The sequence below is a fragment of the Corvus brachyrhynchos genome, unplaced genomic scaffold (genome assembly GCF_000691975.1).
Source record: "Corvus brachyrhynchos isolate BGI_N302 unplaced genomic scaffold, ASM69197v1 scaffold7, whole genome shotgun sequence".
NCBI classification, from domain to species: domain Eukaryota; kingdom Metazoa; phylum Chordata; class Aves; order Passeriformes; family Corvidae; genus Corvus; species Corvus brachyrhynchos.
This window is the reverse complement of record NW_008239054.1, coordinates 4,448,076-4,473,900: the sequence shown is the minus strand read 5'-3', so window position 1 is coordinate 4,473,900 and position 25,825 is coordinate 4,448,076. Positions and strand designations below refer to the sequence as shown.

At 40.7% G+C, this 25,825-nt stretch overlaps 1 protein-coding gene across 1 annotated transcript; it reads right to left on the bottom strand.

Annotated features, from left to right (window-relative positions):
- Positions 1-791: 791 nt before the first annotated feature.
- Positions 792-24,566, bottom strand: LOC103619042 (sodium-dependent neutral amino acid transporter B(0)AT3). The gene is made up of 12 exons (XM_008637522.1): positions 24,410-24,566; positions 15,580-15,720; positions 13,873-14,010; positions 12,670-12,851; positions 12,156-12,266; positions 7,052-7,164; positions 6,640-6,768; positions 5,882-6,038; positions 4,393-4,597; positions 2,662-2,821; positions 2,033-2,195; positions 792-1,004 (listed from the first exon to the last, which is right to left on the bottom strand). The coding sequence occupies exons 1-12, from the start codon at positions 24,564-24,566 to the stop codon at positions 792-794; spliced, it is 1,869 nt and encodes a 622-aa protein (XP_008635744.1).
- Positions 24,567-25,825: the final 1,259 nt, after the last annotated feature.

The window sequence follows — 25,825 nt, the reverse complement described above, 5'->3', positions numbered from 1 at the left end:
AGGATCTGCAGCCAAGTACAGGAAGTCCTGGTTTTCAGTAAAGATTGATTTCATTGTCATGTTCTGTAAGGTTGCAGATCACTGAAAGGCTGCCATACATCTGCATTTTTGTTTTGCCATTCAGCTATTGTGTTCAGTATGAGAAATTAGGGGGAAAAAATGGGGACACTTTTTTTTTTTTTTTTTTTTCACAGTATTTTCTTCTGCAATAAATTCTGGAATCTACTAAGATGAAAAGATTTGTGCTCAATTAGAATTAATTAATTGCTCAAATTTACTTAATATGCATTCTTTTATCTGCTGATGCTTTATCTTTGCTCCTTGCAATGCTTGAGAATATGAAATAACCACAAAATGACTGCTGCTAAAGTGTGTATAGGGATTTACAAAAATTAGAGTGTAGTGGAAAAGAGGAGTCTTTATTCTTAGAGAGCTTCCATTCTGCATCTCTCGGAGCAGGGAGGCAGGGTAGTGAATGAAACTGTAGGTTCTTGCATTCCAATCTGTGTTGCTGATCCTTAGGAACACTGGTTTTTTAAAAGTGAAGGAAGACAGAAGGCAGCAACAATACTTAAGAGGCTTTCCAAGTTTAAATTCTGGCTGGAGAGATACATGAAGCTGAGAAATTGGTAGAAATTAAAGGAAACACAACAACATTGTTTATAGAGTGTCGTGATTGCTGTAAGTGTATGAATTGTGTATACTAGGTTGGTTGAATGATACCCAATAACAGCTAATAATGTCTAACAAAGACTGTCTTATTTTTACTTACAGACAGGTACAATGGATATTTATTCTTTTGGATGAGAAAAGTTGCTGTTAGCCCCCTGACATGAAAACACTTCTGGTGGTACAAAGCTTGGGTCCTTGCTCCTTCGCTTTTGTTTGACCAGATGGAAGAGTGCTACCAGAGGTACACACACACAAGGAAGGGCAGCCAACAGCACACAGATGGCCTGTACCCAAGGTGGATAAACCTTCTCTTCTTTCCTGGGGAAGCCTTCCTGTGGAGATAAAAAAAGCAAGCAAAAGAAATAATTGGTAGGTACACTTAGATTTTGCTATGATTGCTATTTTCTTACACTGTTTAAGTAAGGGTAACAAAAGTTTTACTCTCAGTCTACAGTAGCATTCAGTAGCTGTGTCCTCTGCAAACCTTTCTTTTGTGTGTAGAGACAGCTGTAAATGTTTTACAGTTTCAAAGATGTGTAGCTGGAATTGTGACACATTCCTGGGGATATGGGGATGGCCCAAAGTGTTATCAAACCTTCACCCTCTCTTGGTTAAACTGTGTTCATCCTTGTTGTACTCAAAGCTTACCTGGTTTCAGCAATTACTGAGCATGTTCTTTGTCAAATAGGGAAGATATATGTCAGAGATTTTGAGGGAATGATGATAAAGCAATTTCTGCAAGTCTGTGGCTATGAGTTTATTTGGGATGATAGATACTTGATGGCATTTGTGGGAGACACTGCTGCTGTGTAATCCTCATATAGTTTAAGACCAGAATTGATCTTCAAACCCCTACACAGGGTGTATTTGAGAGGGATCAAAGAAACTGCAGTTGATGTGAGACAGTGACATCCAGATCAAATGTTCTCAGCATGGACATGCCTTTGTTGCTGAATTAACCAACATTGTTCTCAGACACTGCCTTCCTCCCTCCCTGTCTGCCAGTCAAAAGTACACCAGGGTCCCAGTGATACTGGTCTAAAGCTCTGCTCAGGCATTTGTTCTACCTGTGAACCCCCTGTAGGTATGGAATGTCTGTGACACATTTCACTTCAACACTTCTGAGCATCACACACATCCGTAAGAAATACGGAGCATGGAATATGTGGGACACCTCGAGAAGAGACAGTTTTATTATGTGTAACCTCTTTGCACACCTGAGCCTTCTCATTCTGAGCACTACATCACTTCAGACTGCATTCTAAGCAGTAGATAACAATGATCTTAAAGGATCTGGTAAGGGAGGAAAATAGGTAATTCTTGCTTTTATTAGAAGTTCTGAAAATATTTGAGAACATACATATTTAGGGTTCCAGGCTGTGTAGCTTGGAGGCTTCTGCATCTGAAGAGTAACAAAGGCCATGAAGACAGTTAGCAGGAGCAGAGGGCTAATAAACCTCCATGTGATGTGCCAGTAGAGATTGAGTTTTCGTCCAGTCATCCATTCCACATCTTCACTGAACCTTGTAAAAGAAGGCATGTTTATGATAATGTCATATCTAAAGTAGTAACAGTTTCCTTTTTTTATAATTTTCTGTAAGATGGAAACCAGCACTGTTAAATCTTTTCTATTCCATACCATTCTTTAATAACTTACTACTCGCTTGAGTAAATAATAATATCATTCAAGTAGGTCTTTATTGATCCATACCAGAGATGAATGACCAATTTACATTGGCAGTTTAATTACCTGAGCACCTAGTCTAAGGTTTTTAAGCATAAATAAATGATGATAATGTTGCAGTAGTTCTGTAAACTATTCAGATAGTTAAAATAAAAAGACAAAATTGCCAAGGAAACAAACATAGCATGTTAGGAAAAAGTCTCAGTTAACCAGCACCAAATCAAATCAGGTCAGGGGCAAAATTACTGCAACCTGAGTTTCATTTTTGTCTTAAGAGAAAAAAATTCCATAACTTCCCAACGTACCTTTTAATTTTATAGATGTATGCAACTCCAGTCACTTCAAAGAAAGCGATGACTAGAAGAGGCACTGAGCCTGCATATCTGTCAAAAATGTCAATCCAGTAACTCCCTGAACCCAGTGTAAAACACAGAGCAATGAGGAAGCTAATTAGACATATTATACCTGAAGGAAAAAAGATATCTTTGTTACTGGAGTACTGAACTTGGTAGGTTTATTTTTGTTCTGAATTACTGTGTTCTTGTTCTAATAATTTTCATTCCCTCTCCCTCTATGGAGTTACAACAAGCTGTTTTCTCCTTAGAGGAGCTAATACCACTTCCCAAACTCAGTTTTCCCCTGTGTGTTGGCCAAGAGGCACCACTGTTGCAGGAGGAAGGCATTCATGTGACTCAGAGCATCCTTCAGTTGTTCATGCTTCCTTCCATCAGACAGCCTGGGCTGCGCTGTGCTGTGTCCCAGTGTTAATTTTTGACTGATGTAATGAGTTTCAAGTGCCTCATTTCTGTGCAGCCATAGGCTCAAAGCACAGGCAGGTGGCACCTTGGAAGTGTAATGACTCCCTGGATTTCTGCCCCCATTTCCTCAAAGAGCCCAGAGCCACAAATGTGTGTGTCCCTTATGTTCCAGCATGTATCATTCGGGTTTCAGCACACTTCAGCCAGTTCCTCTTTAGCTAAGATTTAGATCTGGGGTAATTGAGAGAAAAAGTGGAGAGGAAAGAAGGGAATAAAGGTATTGCTGGACACATGCATGGGCTACATGTCTTTCTAATGTGTTGCTAATTGCTTCTAACTCTGAGATGGCCTTTGGTTCATTTTTGTAAAATGTTGGCTCCAGACTTGTTTTTTTTTTTTGAAGTTCACAATTGGAAGATCAATTTAAAAATAATATTGGTACCTCATGAAGTTGGGAATAAATTTGTTTCTACATGAAAATTTGTAAAATTAGGGATACAATTTAGATGCCACAGGAAGACTCTACAAAAGGCACAACAGCAATATTTCCCATAAGGATTTAAAAGGGCACATTTCAGAAATATTAATCCATTACTTGCAACTGCCAGAGATTTTTCTGGACCAGTTTCACGGTAAGATCTCTCAGACTCTCATTGAGCCTGGTTCTTAAGGAGCAGGTTTTGTTCAGTAACCGTCTCTAGTTGAAAAGATTCCAGTTTTGGTGCCAGAACAGGATCATACACCTTCATCCCTCATTTTTCAAGTGGTAATTTTCTCCTTGGACATGTTCACAGTAAATGTGAAACTGTAGCAGCATAAACCTGGATGAAATAGGGGTGAATGACCCCTCTTACAGTGGTAAGTTTAAGAGCAGGTGGTTATGGCAGCTGATGTCACTGGGTGCCTTAAAGCGATTTGTATCAGTGTCAAAGGCTTAGGGGAAGACAAGGCTCGTCCTGCTGTCTGCAACAGCTAAGAGTGAACTTGACTCCAGGACTAGCAATTTAACAAGCTTTCTCAGAGTGAAACAGCTTGATTTGCAATCTAATAAAAATGGCAAAGGCAATATAATATTGTCACCTGACAGCTTCTGCCATAACTGCTACCTCATCTCTCAGTTTATCTTCTGCAAACACAATCCACTGCCCTTACTTACACTGTGAGATTAAGCTGAATTAACCCTACAAATTATTAATTCCTCTATGATACTAATTAAGCAGTTAGTAGTTTGTGCATCTCTAAGGAAGCCAGCTGCTTTGAACAAAGCAAATACCTTACCAGATAATAGCTCTTTTGGTGCTGATTTAGGTATAATTCGAAGCTCCAGAAGAGGAGTGAAGACACCCTCAATGTTTCCAAACATGGAAGAAAGGCCCAAACTGAACAACATTATGAAAAACAGGATGGCCCAGGCCTGGGAGCCTGGCATGAGGATGATAGCTTGAGTGAAAACAATGAAAGCCAAGCCAGTTCCTGAGACACTCTGCAGAATTCACAAACAGATAGATAAAAATACACATTACAATGTCTTTTCTTGGGTATAAAGTAATTATAACACACAGCTGTCCTTCTCTTCAGTCAAGGGTGCCTGGGGCCTCTGTGGCAGCCAGCAGTTGAGAAAATGGGCAGTGGGGAGTTTGATTTTAAATATTCTACTGGAGATATCTAGGCTATCATAGAGCAGAATTTTAGCCTGCACAGAGAGATGGGTCCACAGTAAAGCAGATCAGAGTGATGTGATTGTAATAGCAATTGTTTTGCTAATGCTATCTTAAGTGTGTTTTTTAAAAATCTGTGGTGTAGTAGCTGCTGGAAAGAAAGTGGTGTAAATAAGAATATGATTACTACTCTTAACACCAAGAGAATTGGTGAATCATTGATCTCAAAACCCCCCATAGCTTCCAAGGCAGAAAAGACTAATAGAAAAAAAGCCACTTTCAAACAAATTTCTTTTGATTTAGTCTCCCAAGGACAAGGATATTTAAATGTAAGCATTGAAAAATGCTAATGTTGCTATAATTTGGAAGTAAAATATTTCAAGCTGTAAATGAGAGATGGGTGCCATCAGAAGAAGTGAGGCAAAAGAAGCTGACTTGTGCCAGGGCTGGAATGTTGTCCTTGGATTTCTCCATCATGTGAGTAAAATGGCCTACTTTACCATCATTGTGCGTTAAGCGTGTCGTGCATTAGCACACTCTGACTGCTCCAAACAGGATCACTGGAGCAAGTGGAATGAGGTAGGACAAGTAAACAGAGAAGAAACATCTGTGTTTAGTGGTAGGGAAAATGTTTTAGGAGGGTTGGAAAATAAGGAGAGGAAGAAGATTGTGATGTATTTTGGTGGCAAACAGTGTACATTGTAATAGGTTTTTTGATACTTTCCTAAATACAGATTTAGGAGATTCCCGTTCAGCTTCCATTTTTTATCATCTTTCATCTAGATGTGTTCCCCCTATTAGGTTTATTTCTGTAAACCAAACTAGGACTGAATCTAGTTCCCATGGTAGACTTCTGGTGGGAGCACCCTTGAAGATAAGTTTTGTGATAATAACATGTAATTTTGTTTGCCATAACAGACAGTTACACATGCAGACTATCCTACAGCAGTATTGTTATTTCAAATGTTGAGAAGTTGATTTGTTGCATGATTATGTGTAATATATCATTGCATGTAGAACAGAGTACATGTACTTACAAGAAAAAGGAAGATACCAATCCTGCTGCATAACTTTGTTTAAAGATTACTTACTGAAAGCACTTACGGTACCTGATCAAGAAATTCTTGAAGATTACAGCTTTTCAGTTTGAGTCCAGCAATTTTTTCTGGATATGATGAATTCAGAAAACTAATCCAGGATGTATAGTTCTGTCGCATGATGCTTTCTTCTGGAAGATCAAATTCATTGATGATACTGATAATATTCCTGCCAGAGAAGCCAACATATCATTAGTTTAAAAGTTTGCAGATGATGTGGCTGGAAAAGCTATGCCATGTATTCAGATGTTACTCAAAAGTTGTGTTTACTTTCTGTGCTGCTATTTACAATATAAGGGAAAATATTAGTTGACAGCTTATATATAAAGTAGTAGAAAATATTCAGACTATTTAATGTTGTCTCTTTCAGACAAAAACTCCAAGTCCTTTGTGCAGATGCAGTCTGTAAAACATTTTTGTTTTATCAGGTCTCCAGACCATTTCCACTACTTGTATTAATAACTTAGGGAATCTGGTGAAACAGAAAAAGGTGGTGTTTTTTTACTTCTAATGTTAACCTGAGAGTAAAGTGAAAACCTTGATGCACTACTTGGAATGGGTTGTTTTATAATTTGTCTTTCTTACAAATGACCATCCTTGACTCAGTGCCATAGTACTTTATATTTTTACATTAAACTTCTCCATACAGATGCTTTTCCTTTCTAAAGAAAATAAATCCTCTAAATGCATGTTTTTCAAATAACACATTATCACGTTATCTATTTAGGCAGTGAAACCACAGTGTAACTTTGGGAACACAACTTTCTCACCTGTCCAAGCAGTCCCAGTAGGCTGTGGTTGCTTTAAACCCCAAAACAGAAAAGACTGGGATGGAAGCATAGAGGGATGTCATGCTGTTCACAATTGCTACTGTCACAGCATCCTTTTCACAGTCATTTCTAGAGATAGCATTCAAACAAGTGAAGTGATTAAAAAAGGTAGGTTTTTTATCTGTGATTCAGTTATTTCTGCAAAGTTGTTCTTTTTTTTCTTTAAATTTCTTCTCTCCCTCCTTCCCTCCCCCCCCGCTTCTGTTAGAAAATCTACCGCACCTTTTAGAAAGACAGATCCTTTTCCAAAGATCCTTTAGAAAAATTAAGGAAAGAGTTTTGAAAATTTAAAGAAATTGTACAAAATGCAGCAAGAATTTAGCCAGCTTGTAAAAGTTGTAGTTCTACTTACTTTGTTGGATTGTAGCTCGCGAATGCAATAAGCCCTCCAAAAGCCAAAGAGAGAGAGAAGAAAATCTGTGTAGCTGCATCAAGCCATACACGGGGATTTTTCAAAGTGTTCAGCTGAAATAATTGGAAAAAACGCATGTATTAGGCTTAAACTAAAACTTCATTTTCTCTTGCAATTCTTATAGCTCATCTCTTATTTCACTTCTGAAATTTTGAGTTGTGTTGCCATCTAAATACTCTGAAAATGGAAATAGGTACTAAACAGGTCAGTAAAACAGGTGTTTTCAAGGATATCATTGAGGCTATTTAAATGTGTGCAACAATTATAGAATCTTTTTTATTGTGCACCTCTTCTGTCTGATGATAAAAACGTGGTTCTAAATGATAGACACTAAGAACACAATAGGGACAATACATTACATTCTTCCTCAATTTCTTTCTTTTATTTAACTCACATACTTGGTAGCCTACAGTTAAAGCATATTATCTTCCTAAAGCTATATAAACAAATACTAAACCGTAATTGTTTTAAGACAGAAAGTGATTCTATAGCTTTTAAAATTTGCTTAAAAAATAATTCAATAAAAACAACTAAAAGCCCAAGCAGACAAGAAGAGAAGTCTCATTAGAACAGCACCTGAGATTCAAAGTGCTGTGAAAACAGCAATAAAAGATAAAAAGGCAACATAGGAAATACAAGGGAAAAGGAGAAACTGACAGTGAAATTTGAATTTTGATGTAAGGACAATGTGATACAGGAGGTTAACAAACAATGATTGTTGGATTACAGAGAATGTTAAGCAGTTTTAAATAGCTGCACTAAGGAATCTTGCCATTGAAATCAAGAAAAAAGAGAGAAAACATAAAAAATGCGCAAAATGTAAATGTGATCAATAAATATTACTTTCCTGCAGAAACTACAAAGTGGTGTGTTATATTCATACCCTACCAGGTGAATTGCTTTCTGATCCATTATCAAGGAAGGGGAATAGAAATGTTAAGAGTGTTTTAAAAGCCACATCGTTCAAAAGTGATACTGGGGCTGTAGAGTATTTTCACTTTGTTTTACAACAGTCTGAGTCAAATCTGCATCCGAGCCATGCAGGATGACTTGTGTGTTTTGTGTCTGTGTGCCTGTGCTAGTGATGCTAGTCCATAACTGGGAACGTCTGTGTGAGTGAGAGGCATGTATCCCAAAAGACCACTCATAGCATTTTGGGTTTCTCTGAAGCTGCCTGAGCTTGAAGAGCAAGAATAATGGGTCCACCTCAGTGTGGATGAATGCAGGCAATGCCACTACTGCAGGTGCTCTCTCCACAGGGATTACCAGTGTTTGACCCCAGCAGAACTGGTGTCACCTTTTGTACAACACAACACAGCAAGCAGATACGTGGAAGCATTGCTGCCTGAAATGCTTCAACAAAGGCAAACCCTTCTAGGGGTTTGTTTTGAAAGATCATAGTCAAGCCCTCAAAGACTAGAGTGCTCACTTGACAGGACCTTGTGCAGGTTCTGTTGCGGTGCAGAAACTTGGCATTCATGTGGCTGTGTGGCCTTCACACTTTGATTAAGTGCTGCCAAGTCAGGTGGTGCTGACACATGCGTCTCTTAAAAGTCTGGCTTTCTGACTGGGGAACTTTGGCAAGTGAGTCTGGAGGTAGTTTAGACTGGTACTAGGTAGAGTGCATTTATTGGCTCCAAAAGATACAAATCAACCCCCAAACTTGAAAGATAAGGGGCATGCAAGCATGTCATGGCAATGTCATTATCTGGTCTTCAGCAAATTATTGAAAGTGTTATTTTATATTCGTATGGCATGCAGATTTTATAAGCATATCTTCAGAAGAAAAAATGTGCTGATGCCAGAAACATGTGGATGAAGATATACGGTCAGAGTGTTAATGAATGAACAGGGGAGTAAGGAGGAAAGGAAGTATAATTGCTCCCTCATGAGTGGTAAGGTGTTTGATTTCTTGAATATGTGAAACACAGAATTAAAAATTACTGGGGTCCCTGTGACGTGTAATTTTGGTGTAAAAACACCTGATGCTTTTGCCATAAGCAAGTGGCCAACACGCAATACTGCACTTAAGGTAGTGTTTTTGTTCTCCTTAATACCAGAAACAATATGGATGGACCAGATACCTTGAAAGGTGCTTTAAGTGTCCATGTATAGTAACATAACTGCAAAAGAGGGGAAAGTTACAAATTGTCTCTGTGAATAGAGGATTTGAGGCCTGTGCTGCCTTTTTTTTTCTTGGCCATTCTCACTCCTTGTTAAATAGCTGTTGAATTCTGGGCACAGGCAGCAGTTGCCCAGCCAAGTTCTTGGAATTGTGCATTGACAGAGAACCCCCAAATATTTACAGTCTCTGAAGCTCTTTCAAATGTGAAAGAGACTGGAGAAGGAGACATTTGTATTCCTTGGGTGACACAGGTGTCCACTGAAGCTGAACCATGCAGACTGTTGCTGATGTTTGTTGGAATCTCTTTTCTGCTGCCTCTGGTTATTTACTTTTCCAAAAACCTTTCCAAAGGTCTGTTCCAGCTCCTCTGTGGCATCATTGTTGTAGAACTTCTGCTTTCCTCTCAGGTGTCACTTCAGGATTTTTTTGTTTTCTTGGCAGCTTCATTTTCCAAGTAACCAAGAATTTTGAGAAGGTGAATAAATCATCAGACTTCTCTATGTCTGAAAGTCAATGAAAAGAAGTAGTCATTATTTGGCCTAAAATTTAGGGTGTGAAAGTGTGTTAGATGGCACAAGCTGATTATATATTTCTGCATGAAAATAAAACCATCGCCTTGCATAATTAAAATTTGTATTCATGCTATTATTACTTGTACTTATTAACAAGAACTAAAATACAAATTTGGAAAGTGAAAAAAACTTTAAAAATTGTGGTTTAGAAAAAAATAATTAAATTCAGTTGGGTGATTATGATGTTGAAACTGGATAAGATGGTACTTTTTGTGCAAGATAGTATTTTCTTTCACAGATGTTCAAAAGCAACACTGAGGTGTCACAGTTACCAGATAGTGAATGTGGCAGCTGTTACAGAGAACTACAATTTCTGCTACACTGCAGAGTTAGAAAGAAGTTGGAAAATACTGCCTCCAATTAGGGAAGGATGTCAAGAAGGTTGATTTTATTTATTTTAAAAGTAAGCTGAAACAGACAGTAGGTGATCTAATTCTTACTTTATTTTGCTAAAACTTTTCCTGCAAAAAGACAGGAAAATAAGAAGAAAACAGCACACACTTAAGAAATATGCTTTACAGTTTTGTAAACTGATGTGGCCTGGGTGGGCCAAGTAAATCTGTGCCAAAAAACCTAACAGCCCTCCTGTACAACTCACTTTGGTACATCCCTGTGGAGAAGTGTAAAAGAAGAACAGGTGTTTGCTCACAGCAGGGGTGGGAATAGGCCAACAGCAAAGGCAGTACTGGTGCTGCACACTTGTGGGGTAGGGGGACAAAGAGAGGAGGGCACTGTTGAAGCTGTGTGCTTACTGTCCTTTTGAAGTCCTTGAAGTGCAACAATCCTCCATAGCAATTGGTAGGTTAGTTGAACAAAGCCATCTCTGTCTTACACTAACTTTCTGTGCAATACCAACACCAATAGCAGATACCACTTACCAGGCTGTTTCACCAGCTTTTCCACATTTGTAGATAAGAGCATCACTAAAACCATCTTCAGATGTCCTTTCAAGGATGTCCCCAGGATCTGCTTCCTCAAACCAGCTAACCATCAGCTGCTGGTTGACTGCAGGTAGATTTTCATTCTGACTTCTGTAGCCAGTGTACAAATCCATCTGTCTCTTTTACGGTGATCTGCTCCTCCTCAGCACTGCAATACCTCCAGGCTTTGTGAGTACACATAAATCTACTTTTCATCATTCAGTTCAGGATCACTGCAAACCAAGTCCCAGAGATGCCTGAGCTCTTCCAGAGAAACCCGACATCTCGGCTGAGACCAGAGCACAACAGGCCAAGGTGTGTTCTATTTGTCTTGCCTGAGCTGCTTTTTTCCCTAAGACATTGCACCAAGCTCTTACTGTCCTGTCTGGGCCCTGCAAAAATGCAAGTGTATGTCCTGATCTCCTGTAAAAACCAAGCTTGTCCTTCTTGAGTTCTGACAGCATTTACATGGATGCGTGTGCCACTGGGCGTGCAGCAGGAGGGATAAAAAGGTGTCTCATCTGAGCCTTCTCTTGCTCTTCTACCTTTCCAGCCTGGCATATAAAGCATTTCTGAGCTTCTTGGCTTTTGTTTTCTTCAATGTCTGTGTTCTTGTTGTAGGAAAGGAAAGGGAAAAACCCAGTGCTCCTGTGTTTGAAGCACTGCTGTGGCTGCAGAGGCAGTGGATGCTTGAGAATGTGTCAGTGGGTGCTGCTTTTCCTCTACACCCACCACTTTATGGAGCTTTTTAGCCATGAAGGCAGAGTTGTGAGGAGCCTACAGTGGATAGCAACCACTTAGTGGGACAGTTTGACTTTGCATTTGGGAATGCTGCCAAGGACAGTGTAGAAAAAGTCCTGAAATGGCCAGCATGTGGAGGGATCTGGAACTCCTGTCCATATGGGAGGATTAGAAAAATGGCAGAGAGGCTGTTCTCCAGCAGTTCTGTCTTTTAGGAAGAGATATGGGGAAGGGGAGAAAATCCTACTATGAAGAAACAGGGGCAGGAGAAAATGACTTCCAGCCTTCCAAAAAAAAATCACTTTACAGTGTAATTCCTCAGTCATTCTCCTTGTGAATTCTTAAAAGACTAAAGCTGTGTAAATTCTGTAGCAGTGGCAGGGAAATCCCATCTTTCTCATGTACTTGTGAAGTACATCAGTTTCACTTACATGTTCAAGACTGAGGCACCCATACTATTCTTATCATTAATTTTCCAGTATTTTCTGATATGCTTACTACTGAACTGTTAAATTCTTTGCTGCTTCTTGTCTTGTGAAAATATATTAAAATACTAAGTCACTTCATCTCAGAAAAAGAGCTTAGCTGAGCTCTTGGATAGACATCTAAACCAGGAGTTGTTGGAAAATGAGCATACAGTATGAAATCTGAGGGGGAGTACAAGGAAAAATATTTCTAATACTTACATTAGGGGTGAAGAGGTAAAGCAGACCATCAGTGGCTCCTGGTAGAGTGAGTCCTTGAATAAGGAATATAGTCAGGACCAGGTATGGAAATATTGCTGTTACATAAATTGCCTAAAGTAAGGAGCCAGAAGACAGACAGTTACTGGCAATAACTTCAATAAATCCTATTTCAGTTATTGCAACATACAATCCTAATAATATTAGATCAGACAGCTACAGATGAATATGGCCATCTTTCAAATAAGCAGGGTGTACTTTTACAGAATATATTTGTAACAAAATGGCTCTTAAAACTGTGTGAGGGAAGTCTGGTAGGGCAGAAGTTTTTGTGATGGGAAAGGAGAGAAGCATCATTTGAAGCCACCTGCACTGCTGTTCTCACTTCGTTGGATAAGGAGCACGCTGACTGGTGCTAGTGTGGTAAATGGGGAAGGCTTTCCTTGTGGTAAAAACTCAGTATCTGGAGGGCAAGGTTTCAAAGTGTGGGATAATCACTTCTCTACCCTTTCCATACCTTTCCCGTGGTTTCAATTCCTCGGATGGTGCAGAGATAGACAATTGCCCAGCAAGTCCCCAAGCACAAAATGAGCCACCACTGTAACGTGCCACTCTCAGCAATATCAGGTGTTATGTTCAAAGTTTTCCTGTACCAAAAATAATTTACTGCGGTGCTTTCATAACATTCTTCATTGAACCCTGAAAAAAAAAAAGTGGCAAGTGTTAGAATAAACTGTGGGCTGCAAAATCAAATACAGAGATGGACTTTCTGCAGTGTCTGTAATGTGCAGCAAGACAAACTCTCACAGCAAGCTGAGACTCTGAGACTTCCATGAGACCATCACCAGAGTATCACCAGCATTTTATACAGGGATAACTTCCTAATTCGAAACAGCGTCATACTCAGTGCAAGGTAAAATCTAAATTAATTGCAGTGAAAACTGAAATTTTTTAGCTGTATGGCTGCAAGTTGGTGGAGCCATAACAAACTTCAGGCACCTGAGGATACATCTAAGCCCAGGCTCCCCTGGCCATGTCATGGCCCTGTGGTGGGGAAAGACCCAGGCATTGGCTTCTTTGGTTTGAGTTTCCGGGACTTCTGTGAACAGGAACTTTAGGCATCTGCATCCAGGGGAGTGGGCATTCCACAGCCAGGCTCTGTGCCTGAAGAAAGAGGAACTGGGAACATGGCATACACCACAACCTGTGATGTCTAATTGTCTTCCTACTCTGGAACAGTCCTAAGGCCTCCAAAAGAAAGTTTAATTCTGCTGTGTTTCGGTTTTTTTTCTTAGCCTTTTACTCAGATGATATTTCTTGCTGTACCCTGGAACTTGTTCTCTCTCACACTCTAAAAAAAAATTTGAAAAATAGTTTTAAAAACCTGAGGCATTCTTCCTTATCCTGCTTACATACACTGTCTTACTTCTGTCTTACTAAAGGTTTTGTAATGGATAACAGGACTTGTTCTTTATTTTGTTTCCCGTTTTGAAGTCAAACAAAAGGACTCATGGACTTCCTGGCTATTGCTGTTCCTGTGAGGATGATGAATTTGAGTAGGCTGTCATGACTCTTGTACCTTTTTAACAGGAAATCAAACCAGGACTTGTGCACAACTCAGGACCAAATAAAGTGTGGCTTCTCAGAGTTTCTTGATTAGCCCAGAGTCTGATGTTTGTGATCCTCCTTTTGCTAGCAGTTGTCATGGAGGTGTACTTACCTGTTCTGTTTTCATTTAGAGGACAAACACTCCAAGGAAGAGGTTCTTGGAAGGAGTTTATGAAATACCACATCACCCAGGTTAAAACAGTGTTGTAGTATAAGCTCACCAGAACCGACACCATCCATGAACCAACTCCTGCAGAAAGCATAAGATCTCACTTCAGAAAAGCTTTGAAAAAAGTTATCAGTCAATCACAGAACTAGCTCTTAGAAGCTTGCATTTCCTATTTTTTCAAGATTTTCTTCTCCATCCCCCAACCCCATCCTGAGATTTTCCCATGAAAGTTAGGCATTTGTGTCCTCAGTAGCTAAACACTGGTGCACAATCCCCCAGATCACCAGCCTTGCTCTAGGAGTGCTGACACTCTCTCCTTACACAGAAGATTAAAGTTGAAATTGAAATCTTTGCTCTAGTATATAATCCGTTGTTTTCAACAATACCAGACAACTTTAATAGCAGAGGGCAAAAGAGACCAAATTTCTACAGTGTGCTGTCTGTAGCTGCATGAGACCACTCTTGTCCCAAATCATGCACCTATGCCCTACATTGGTAACTGTTTTGCTCCTGTGATGAGGAGGGAAGAATATAAACACCACCGTTTCTGCTTGCTTGCATTTTTGCAAAGGGAGTATGAACATGCCTAATTGTAGGAGATGGATTTAGCTGGAAGCACCACCTGCTGCTTGGTATTTCTTCCTTGTTGCCCTCTGGTCCTCTTACCCACCCCTTCTCCTCCCACACAGGCCCACAGGCAGGGCTGTTAGTGCCAAGCCCATTTCAGGCACCTGCTTAAAGCAGGTCATGATCCTGCAGGGCTGGCTGAAGCATCCAAAAGTTTCCCCTTGCCCTCCAGGCACAAGGGTATTGCCTCAACCTCAAGACAATGCCTTAACCCCCTGATGGTGGCTGTTCTGGATCACTATTTGCAGCCTGACAATGGACACAGGACACCAGATGTGTTTTTTCATGTATTTGATAAATAGAAAAGAATTGGCAGTACAGGACTGCACACCTGTCTGTCTGCTATGTGGATTGTCCCTCGTGCCCAGCTGTGTTGATAAAGTCCCTTCAATAGCCCCACCCTCTTGTGGAGGGGAGCTTTCCCAGGTGCTTTGGACTCTCAGGATCCCTGATTTCCTGTCTTTCTGTCCTCCCTAGAGTCTGACTATTCATGGACAGAGAAGACTGGGTCCGGGAGAGGCTGTGAGGGAAGAGCAAGAAGCACTGTGGGCAGGCAGCTCTTGTATGGCACCAAGGTGTGGTTGGAATGGGGCAGCGTTGAGTAGCAGAGCTCATGTTCATTAATCTCTCCACAGCAAAAGTTATTAGGTTGGCATTTCAGGCTCCTAAAATGAGCCTAAAATGTGCCTGGAGTAATGCCTGGTGAGAGCAATACAGAATTACAGAATCACAGAATGGTTTGGGTTGGAAGGGACACTAAAGATCACCTAGTCCTACCCCCCTGCCATAGACAAGGACATTTCAACTAGACCAGGTTGCTCAGAACCCCATCCAGCATGGCCTTGAATGTTTCCAGGGAAACCACCCCTCAATATCTCACCGCCCTCATTGCAAAATATTTCTTTTTAATCCTAACACTCATTTCTTTTTATATCCTAAAAAACATCAGGCCCAGGTCTGTAGGAAGTGAGTGCTGGGTGGGAGCTGTCTGCAGTTCCTTGAGCTGGGACTGAAGAGATGTACCAACGCCTCCAAGGTAAGGAGAGATGGTGTTCCAGGCTCCGATGCTGCCCTTCCTCAGGCACTGCCCTAGGGCCAGCTCAAGATGTAGCAGTGGAATTCCTTCGAAGAGAAGAGCGATGAAGTATGGGATCAGGAAAGCCCCTGAAAAGACATTTAAGTGTGATTAAGCCACATGATTATCTGCATCTCACTGAAATTACTGGTTTATCACTAATCTGCTTTATGAGCCTAACAAAATCCTTGTAGGATGTGTTGAGAGAGGGGTCATTGCTAGGGACACCTACCAAGTAACAGCTGTTGCTGGTAATTTTGGTAGTGAAAATGGGGGAGGAGGGACTGGGATGCTTGGCGCTGCAGGACACTTCCCTCAGGCATTACCACAGCCCTTTATAAGTAGTCTCACTATTTCAACCATTTCCCTTTCTTTTAAGCATCTTTTGTCCTCCTCATAAAGCACAAGGGTTTGCCTGTCCCCTATACCCTCTGTTTTCTCTTCAGTGCATTGCTTCATTTCTTTTCTTAAAGCTCTCAGGCCTGTGCTCCTCTGTCCTGCACTGGAAAAACAGGATATTGTATACCCCAGGCTAGGTTATTGCATGAAGCTCAGCTCAGAGCACAAAGCCTCTGGCTAATGAAAAACTGAAAGCAAGGCTGAAGTTGTTCTCTGAGACATGTGAGCCATGAAACTTCTTTTCTTCCCAGTTTGTATCCTTTACGTCTTTTCTGTTTTCCTCACAACATGTCCCTTGGGCCAGAAGCAGCAGGTCCTGTTGGTTGCCTGTGGGAAGGGCCCAGTCCTACCAACAGCCTGGCTGGTTCCTGCTAAACTGTGTGCACTTTCCCCACCTTCCTTCAGAAGGGACACACATTTGGGTCTCCCTCCTTTTGCACAGATACTGATTTTTGTGAGAGCAGAAGTTTCATCAGTATGTTTATACCACCTGCCCAAACGTCCAATTAAATTGAAATGGTGGGATAGATTGAAGTGTATTGCCATGACCAACAACCACTGTGACCACAAAGTCTCTTTTCTCCAGGGCAACAAAGACAGAAGTCCTGCCTCAGCCACCTCCCAGTCCTCCTACAAATATGTACAGATTCTATGCTGCTTGTCTCTTTGTGAATAAACCTGCTTTGCCTCCAGACCTCATATCTGGGTCTGCTCAGCTCTGCTCTTCCAGCTCTGGAAACTTTCTTTATGCTTTCCTGAGAGAGAGGTGGGGGAATGCATAAGGATTTCTGGTCTCCACCTGGGATGGCGCCTGGGTTCTGCAATCACTGGCTATTTAGAAAGGCTGGGCAGATAAAATCTAATCTCTTGAGCTAGTGTTGTATTTCAATAACTTTGCTACCTCTTGCTAGGTGCTGCAATAAATACATACAACACCCAGAATGTTGTTGGATGGTTTAGCCTTTTATCAAGGTATGCATTGGAACAAAAATCACAAAGCTCTTCTCGGCAAAGAACTCTTCCTTAACTGCCAAACCTGGAAATGAATGTCTCACCTTAAGATCGCTATTCTTAAAATGTTTTTAACTGAGAAGCAGATTTGAAAAAGGAATCTCACAGTTAATTCCCAGTATGTTAAACCCTCAGTTTGAGGTCCCTTCCAGAAGAACCCAGTAACGTCTTGCCGTGCTCAGTCCTGTGTTATGTTTCAAACCTGCTGCAGTATTCCTCTCTACAGGACACTTGAGGGTGCCAGCCCAGCCCTCCTGACAGTCTGATGCCTTGGACTGTCTCCTGGGAAGAGCAAAATACTGAGGCAAGTGACCAGAGCGCTGCAGTACGGAGCACTCTACTTCTTCATCCATCTGCCTGGCCCTCCAGCAGCTCTGGGCAGCAGCTGTCTCACTGCTATCCATGCTGAGCCCTTGCTAGCAGAGCACTCCGTAAGAGACCAACCTATCTCCCATATCATATCTCCTGGGAAATAACTGTGTAATAATTAGTGCAAACTGTTATCTCTCTCCCCTTTTCTGTTTGCTAGTTGAACCACTGGCAGCAGAGCATGTTTAGACATTCTGCTGATAAAAGCATGTTTACTTTGTGCTGACTTGTGTGTATCTTCAGGCATATTTACAGCATGGCAAAACATAATGTCACACTTAGAAAAAAAGTACTGGTTTTCCATGAGAATGATATGAAAGAATCTGCTATCTGCAAATAGGAAAATATGGCAAAAGAATGGGTTAACAAGAAATGGTTTATGAAGCTAATGTTTCTCAAACCTAATTCAAGTAAATGGCTTGTAGTGTAAAATAAGTTTTTAGTTATTCATTCCTTTGGACTACAGTATTTTTAGGCAAAAAGAAAAGAGGAAAAGAGCAGACAGTCTGCTGAAGCACTTGAAGCTTACTCTTTTCCACAATAAAATCCCCCACCTATAGAAAAACATGGAAAAACATTAACAGAAAGGTATCAGATATGGAATAGTGAGTAGGAACCCTCTAGCACTGTATAGTCGAGGGGTCTGTTTAATAGATAGAGGAGGATGTGCCAGAAGGCCAAATTTAAGTACCTTTTTAAAAAAATGTCATGAGAAATCTAACCATGGAGAAAGCAAGCAGAAAATCCAAGAAGCAGAGAACCTAAGACACAGTAGGTATCGCAAACCAGAGCATTCAAACACAAGCACAGCAAAACCCCAGCAGAACCCATATGATGCTTAGCACAGGCACAGCAGAACTTTGTAGATTTGGCTTCCGTGGGGCATAGAAAAAGGAAACTTTAGCAGAAAAAAAATCATAAAGCGCAAGTAACAAATTATCCTGTGTCTGCACATTCTACCTAAAAAAACCAAAAAACCAAAAATGTTTAGGGATTTTTTTTCTCTTGAAAAGTGAAAAAGGAAAATGATAGTGATGAAGCATTTTTAAGTACTTTAAAAGCCTGAAGAAATGCCCATAAAAATCAAAAGTATTGCCAAAGCATGATTTAGTTGCATCCCTGGGGTGCAATGTAGGAAAATTTTAGTCTACAACATTCCTTCTGTCAGAAAGACACTGAAGATTCATAAAGCATCTATCCTGCAAGTAGATACACATGGTACTAAAAGTAGGTCAAGAGAAAAAAAACAAAACTCTTCAAAACTTACATGAGTTAAATGTTATTTTGGAAGGAATCCTGCACAAGGATATCACAAAGCTATGGAACAATCCCCACGCACATGAGAAGGCACAGAAGGCCTACAAAAGCTTTTTCAAATAAGGCTGTCACCAACTGCAACTGCTGCACTACTGGTAAGCTGGTGTCATTAACGAGAGAGTCCCAAGTGATGAGGAGCACCAGTGTTTAACACGATTGCTGAAGAGCCATTGGAGTGGAGACAGCTCCACAGTCATAGCAGTAGGCAAGAAAGGACCAGGTGCACTCGAGATACACAGAGAGCTTTTAGAACCTGACCCCTCGATTGCAATGCACAGGCAACTCAGGTCAGAAAAGCAACTGCCCAGCCATATCCAGCAAAGTGACACTTGAAGGATACAGCCTTTGTTATATCACCTGCACATGGCAGTCTGGGTGGGAAGTGCATGAACCTCTAGGCAGCCTGTGGAGAGCTGCCCATGCACCACGGGACAGAGAGATCAGGAGACTCCGGAAGGAGTGCGGTGTAAAGTTGGTTCTCAGCAACCAGCAAAGCAGAGTGAAACAACCAGATTGGGTTTGTCACTTGGAAAGAGAGACCAGCAGACTGGACTAGTGGAAATGTAAAGCAGTTTGAAGTATCAGCCAGGTGACCTCCTAATCTACGTGTACCAAGACCAGCAGAAATCGATGGGCCTCAGTGAGAAGCAGAGAAGACCCAGTAGCTTTGCTTGATATTGGGATACTACATAAGACTTCCTAAATGGTGGGGAAAAACTTGCAAGAACTGATCCATGTGTTCAATCTTGCATCTTAACTGGTGCCTGTGGATCAGCTAGCAGAAGAAAAGCAAGTGACTTGAAATGATTATCTAAAGATGCAACAGCACTTGAAAGGCCAGAACATGAATAATAATTTTCCTTCAGATAGAGATTTAGGAATAGAAAAAAATAATTATAATAAAGACTGAAATGACCTGGAAAGTGGAAAAATAGTAATTTGGAAAAAAATACATCTGTAGAGTCTGAAAAATTCAGACAGCACCTCTCAACGTGATAAAATGCACCAAGCATTTGGAGATCCACTTCATCAGTTCTTTTGGTAAATAGGAATGGTGATGGGTGCACTTTTCCAAAAGACTGAGAACTTCAATGGCAAGATACCTGTGATAATTTTTGCAGTTTTATGCAATAGGTGGTAACTACTTGTTCAGATACAAAGAAAAAGATATTAGCTATTGAAAGGGGATTTTCAGACCTGTCTGACTCTCTCCATGGGAGTTCAGCTAAGCAGTGTAGGATAGTCAACACAGCAAGGAATCACATCAAGACATCAGGTAGGAATAAAAGCAACTTAATCATGCTCAGCCCTCTCTCTAGAAAATAGCACTTCATGACCTCTTTTATGTCTTCTGCACATGCCTCAATATAGATGGAAATTATGAGCAACTCATATTTTATTTGTGCATTATGATGGCACTGATATTGCTTTGTAGGCCACATTACACGTCTTACTGACTCTGAAACTTGGCAGGGTTGAATTTCCCATGTAAATGACTATACCTCCTTGAGCAACAGTGAGGGAGCTAAGACCATGCCCAGAAGACCAAAGGGGCAATAGCCATTTCAAATGAAGATGGGTAACACCCAAAGATCACTCATAAAATAAGTTTGGTGAACTTCCCTGTGAAATGTGAAGGATGCAAGCAACCAGCACTCACATACAAGTATGCACTAACCTGAGCTGTAAAGGGCAATCAAATATAACAAATTTTGAAAGAATCAACTCCACATGTCACAGCTTTTCACCAAGGGTTCAAGCAGGGCATGTCAGCAAACCAGAAAATGAAGTTTGTTACTTTCTGTAACCCAATTTTTCTGTCAGAGAGTGAACTGTTCTGCTCTTCCCAACGTAATAGGTTTGTTTGAGTTGGTTTTGGTTTGTTTTTGTTGGGGTTTTTTTGGGTTTTTTTTTTACAGTGTCTTCCAGTTACACATTTTGTTCCTCTTAGGTTTTGTTTTCCTTTTGAGGACACAGTGAACCAGGCATTTCACAGCACGTTGTAGTTAAAATTTGAGCAAAAGGTCAGGTAGGCTGTGGGTTATGAAAGTCTCTAAATGGTTGTCCCAGAAGTAAACAGTTGTCCCTTTTTAGCGTGACTGTAGTGTTTATGTGTATTTATTTTCCTAGAAAGAAACTGTATTTTATATTAAAGATATTTTTCAGTCATTTTATAGGCTCAGGCACTACACACATGATTAATACCCGTGGGTTAAGCAAGCAGGTATATATATGACATATATATATATATATTTATAAATATATATACTAGTTATAATCAAAAGCCCACTGCAGTCATTTCTAGTTAGAACTGGGTTGGTTTCTCTTAAGTATACTCATATGTATGACTTGTTAGTGTCTCAGTTTTAAGTGACAAACTCTATACTGGGCTATTTAGAGACTTCTTTTCAGTCCCAGTTACCTGGGAACATTTGTGTTTGTCTCCACTGACTGTGGCAAACAACCTTCATACCCATTAGTCATGAAAGGTAAATAACTAACTTAACTCAGGCAATAAATCCAAATAATCAGTAACGGCAGCAGGTGATAAATGTCAGCAGAACTGATATTATATTAGATCTGAGTTACTGAGTAACGCTAATGTGCGATGAATCAGGGCCAGAGGTCTGATGGGAACAGCTGACATGAGACAAATACACAAGCCCTTGTTTTCATCTCTCGTTTTTGAAGAGATGCAGAAACAAGGATATCACCTACCCCAGCAGCCATTCAGCCTTCAAGCATGTTTATGCCATATCCATACCTGGTTTCACCATGCTTGTAATTGTGGCTGCAGGTGTAAAGCCATGGTGCCTCTCAGGGCTTCCAGTTAAACACAGTGCTGTTGGTCTCTCCCTTGTGCACATCTTTACATGCACACATGCAGGATTTATGCTCCAGTGCCCCTGAAAATCTATTGGGCTTTTGCACCTGAGTTGTTTGCTTTCAAAAATGCAACCCCAAACCATGTCACTGCCTTAAGTTAACAGCAGAAAATGCAGCTGCCTTATGCGCTGATGTAAATGCAGGAGCTCTGTCTTCTCAGTGATCTTCATAACTCTTTTCCATAATTTCATAACAACTTTTCCAATGCCAGCTTTCTAGGATAACTTATTCACAAACCCCAGAGCACCCTGTTACAGAGCCCATCCTGCTACTGAGCTCTTCTAACCATATATTGAAGCCCAGTGACCAAACACTGGCCGCACATCCATATGTTGACCTTAATTCACCACTGTCTTGTGCCACTCCTGGTGGTGATGCAAAGTAGCTGTTTGCCACTAGTGAGTCTGGTGGCTATTTTAAACTGGTTTTTCACTGGCAGCATTACTACTCAGGGAGCAAAGGAGCAATACAGCCCTCATCCCTGCAGCATTTTCCTGTTTTTATTACATTTAAACCTGCTCTACCCCCTGTCTTTTTTGTCCCTACAAGTTCAAATAGAGTTTTGGAGCTGGATATGCAAGCAAGCAGACTTTCTGAGCACTGTTTTGTCCATAAGATAGGTCACCTCCTTGCAGTTGGTCTCATGCTTCTCTTGGGGTGGTGAGGTCTGTAGGGTAGGGATGCAGGGGACCCCAGAAGGGAGGATGGAGGGCAGAGATCAAACCTCAGGAGCAGATGAGCATCGCTGTCTTCTGAAGTGAGGCTGGGATCTGAAGATGTTGAAACACCACTGGCCACAGCTGGCCACAGAGAAGCAACCATTGGTGCTTCACAGGAAAGTGTGAGAGCCTTTTTATGGCCAGTAGAACAATATTTCATCTTAATCCCAATTTTGCACAAATTTTGTGCAGCCTCACGCAGCTGGTGGGTCCAGAGGCTGCTCTGTGCAATGAGATGTGTGGAGGAGCTGCATCTTGCTATGGCCTTGCCTGGGAGTTTCAAACTTTCCACTGAACACTTTGTGTTAATCATGCATTACATTACAAAAATATCACATTATGTTTGCTTTATTATGTTATTTGTTAATCCTGAATGCTTTTTCCCTTGCTTTCCAAGATAGAAAGGCCACCTGGGTTGCTGTGGAATATTTGACCTAAAGCTCCTGCTCCAGAAGAACTTTTTCTTTGCAGGACTCATGCCATACGTGCTATGGGAATGTCTCTCTAAAGATGTTCATCATGTCTCATTAATGTCAGTATAATTAGTTGAACTGACAGGTTTTTTCCCAGTAATTCCCATGGACAAGTGCAGAGAAACTGTGCACTCATGACTTTCTAGCCACCCAGTTATGGCACTTTTCTGCAGGAGTTTCACTGGGTGTCACGTCTTGTAAATAAATAATGGGAACCATTAAGTGTCTTGGGAGGAATCTAACCTACTGGTTCTTGTCTTTTCTTATTTGTATTTGTGTAACTGTAACTCTCAGCTGTTACATATTCAGCCTTAAAAAGCTCCTTGCCACCAAAATAATTTCCATTTTCTTGTTTATACACTATGATAAACATACTCTTCAGTTTTCAACTTCATCACCTAAATAGATTGAATTCTCAAGTTGTTTCTTGTCCCAGAAGTTTTCCAACCCTGGAATAATTGCTGGCACTTTTCTGCATTTTGTCTAATTTTTAAAGTTGACTTTGAAAAGTGGACTTTCAGAAAAAGTCAGGGGTTCAGAAGTTGTCTTACTGTAGGAAGCAGTATCTCTACCTACTTCCTAGTGCTCTGCCTATATCTGCCAAGATTCTTTCTCTTGATACAACCTGCTATAGCTCATTCATCGAGCTACTTACCAGAGTCCCTAAGTGGCTACTTCACTCTGAAACACCTTCCATTACAGGCAATATCCATTCTTGGTTCCTTAGATGATTGAAATATATGTAGTTCATCAAGTAATACAGACACCTTAGTAAAACAAACTTGGATGGGATAATATTTTCTGTCATTTGACAGTTTCTCCAGGTGTGAATTTTTGGTTTCTCAAATTAATTGCAAGATAACAAATTAAACTAGGCTGAAACAATTTGTTCACTCTTCTTTAGACAGCTTACCAGAAGATTTCAAAAGCTTTTGTGGTCAGTGAGTTTTCAAGTACTCTTTTCTGATCCATTTATATTTACCAAATTGTCTGCTTCTAAAGCAATTCCTTGTGGAACTGCTGCCCAGGCACAGGCTTAGGCAGCTGTCCATGACACCTGGCAGGCTCCTGTTGCTGCTGCATCAGCTGAGCATTTTCAACAGCCTCACAGACAACCAAAAGCACAGTTTAGTTTTGTGCAGTGGCAGTTCCAGATGATGAGGTAGCTCCTAAGAGCATCAGAGGAGGGTGGGGAATGGCTCACTCACCATCCCAAAAGGAGGTTCGGTGGCCATTTTTCTAGGGACCAGTTCCCTCAGGCCTCCCCAGGACTTCTCCTTAAGGTAGCCAGCTGCAGGTTCATTTTCCTGCTTTCATTGGGACTGTAGTAGCAGTATAAAAACTTTAACATTAACATAGATTTTCTCTATCATCAGTCTGGTCAGCATCAGCCTGGTCTTCCTAAATGAATGTATCATTTTATAATTAAATATACTTCTATAGAAAAAGCTAATTAACCGGTGCAAAACATTAATGAGAACTAGTGTTTTTTAAAAAGTGATATAACTGATATAAATGATGTAATTTCCATGCCCACCAGAAGTTAGTACAGTTGTATGAGAATTGCAGTTCAGTATTTTGGCAAAGCCCCGCTCCAACCTTACCGCCTCCGTGTATCTGACACAAGTATGGAAATCGCCACACGTTCCCCAAGCCAACAGCAAATCCGATACAGCTTAAAATATACTGGAACTTATTGTCCCACTTGGGTCTGCCATCTTCTTTAGGGATTTCAGGTGTTGCTGATAAATCTTTTGACATTTTAATGAAATATCCTTGGCTCCTTAGCCCCTTTCCCTAAAAATGGGAAGATGCATCGAAACCTGTCTCTCCTACAGGTTTTATGCGGGGTGACAGAAGGATCTTCGAAGAGGGGTGGAGCTTTCTTTTCATCTGATGCAAAGGATTGTGGCATTGCCAAGGCTGCAGTTTAAAGACAAAACCAGGAATTATTATTATGTAGAGAGTTACCACTCTTGCCTCTTTTGCAGCTCCTTCTATAGTTAGATATCTTGGGAATATGTTGTTAATGGGTAACTCAGGATCAAATAGGTTTTTATTTTCTGTTCTTATGTTCTCAGACTCTGCCAGAGAAGTGTGATGCTGAATATAATTAAAAAGAAACCTTTGCAGCAGACTAATTAAAATTGTAAAAATACTTGTAAAAATCTGTGGATTAAATATTGGCATTTCCTTTCTTAGTTTATTAATAGAAGTAAATAAATGAAGGCATCTTTTTCAAATGCAAAAAGTCAATTAGAAAAAAAGCCAAGAAAAATTAGACCTTGTATTTTCAGACATTAGCATTTGGTCCATTTTCACAATAGCTGCTAGAAGTTAATCACTTCCCACCTGTCAATGAATCCCCAGTGACTATTTTTATTATTCATTAAATAGTTACTGATGAGTGCAAGAGCTGAATGCTTTCCTTCTATTGAAAGTATGTGGGAATATTTTTCTGTTTTCTTTCGGTCATGCCAGGGTTTTGCTGGTGTGCATGCCAAATCAGTTCACTCCACACAGAGCAGCCAGTAAGCTTGCTTGCTTCAGTAAATCAACACTTTATGCCTGGATTCCCCTCTTGAAATGGGAAGAGCTTCTCAGTGAAGGTGAATTGTTTTCCCCAAAATAAAAGCCCTGCTCTGCAGCTAATCACACAAATCAGGTTGCAGATCATCCAGCCAGAAGCTGGTTTCAGATCAAGGCTACATGGCTATCCCTAGACTGTCACAGCTGATCTGCTTACAGCTCTGCAATTATCCAGACTCATAGACAGAGCAATCCAACCTCCCAGTCTCTTATCAGGGTTGTCTCACAGGTGGTTTGGCAGCACTTGCACAACGTCAGTGCTACCAGGGCACACACCACCATCACTCCTTCCTCTGCTGCTCTTCTAATCAGGAGATGCCTTGAGCCGGGTTTGGGCCCTTCCAGCAACACCCTGAATTCCATACCTGGCACCTGCAGCCAGCCGCTTCACACATGGTGTTACTCATTCTTGGTGAGCTTTTATATCAGCA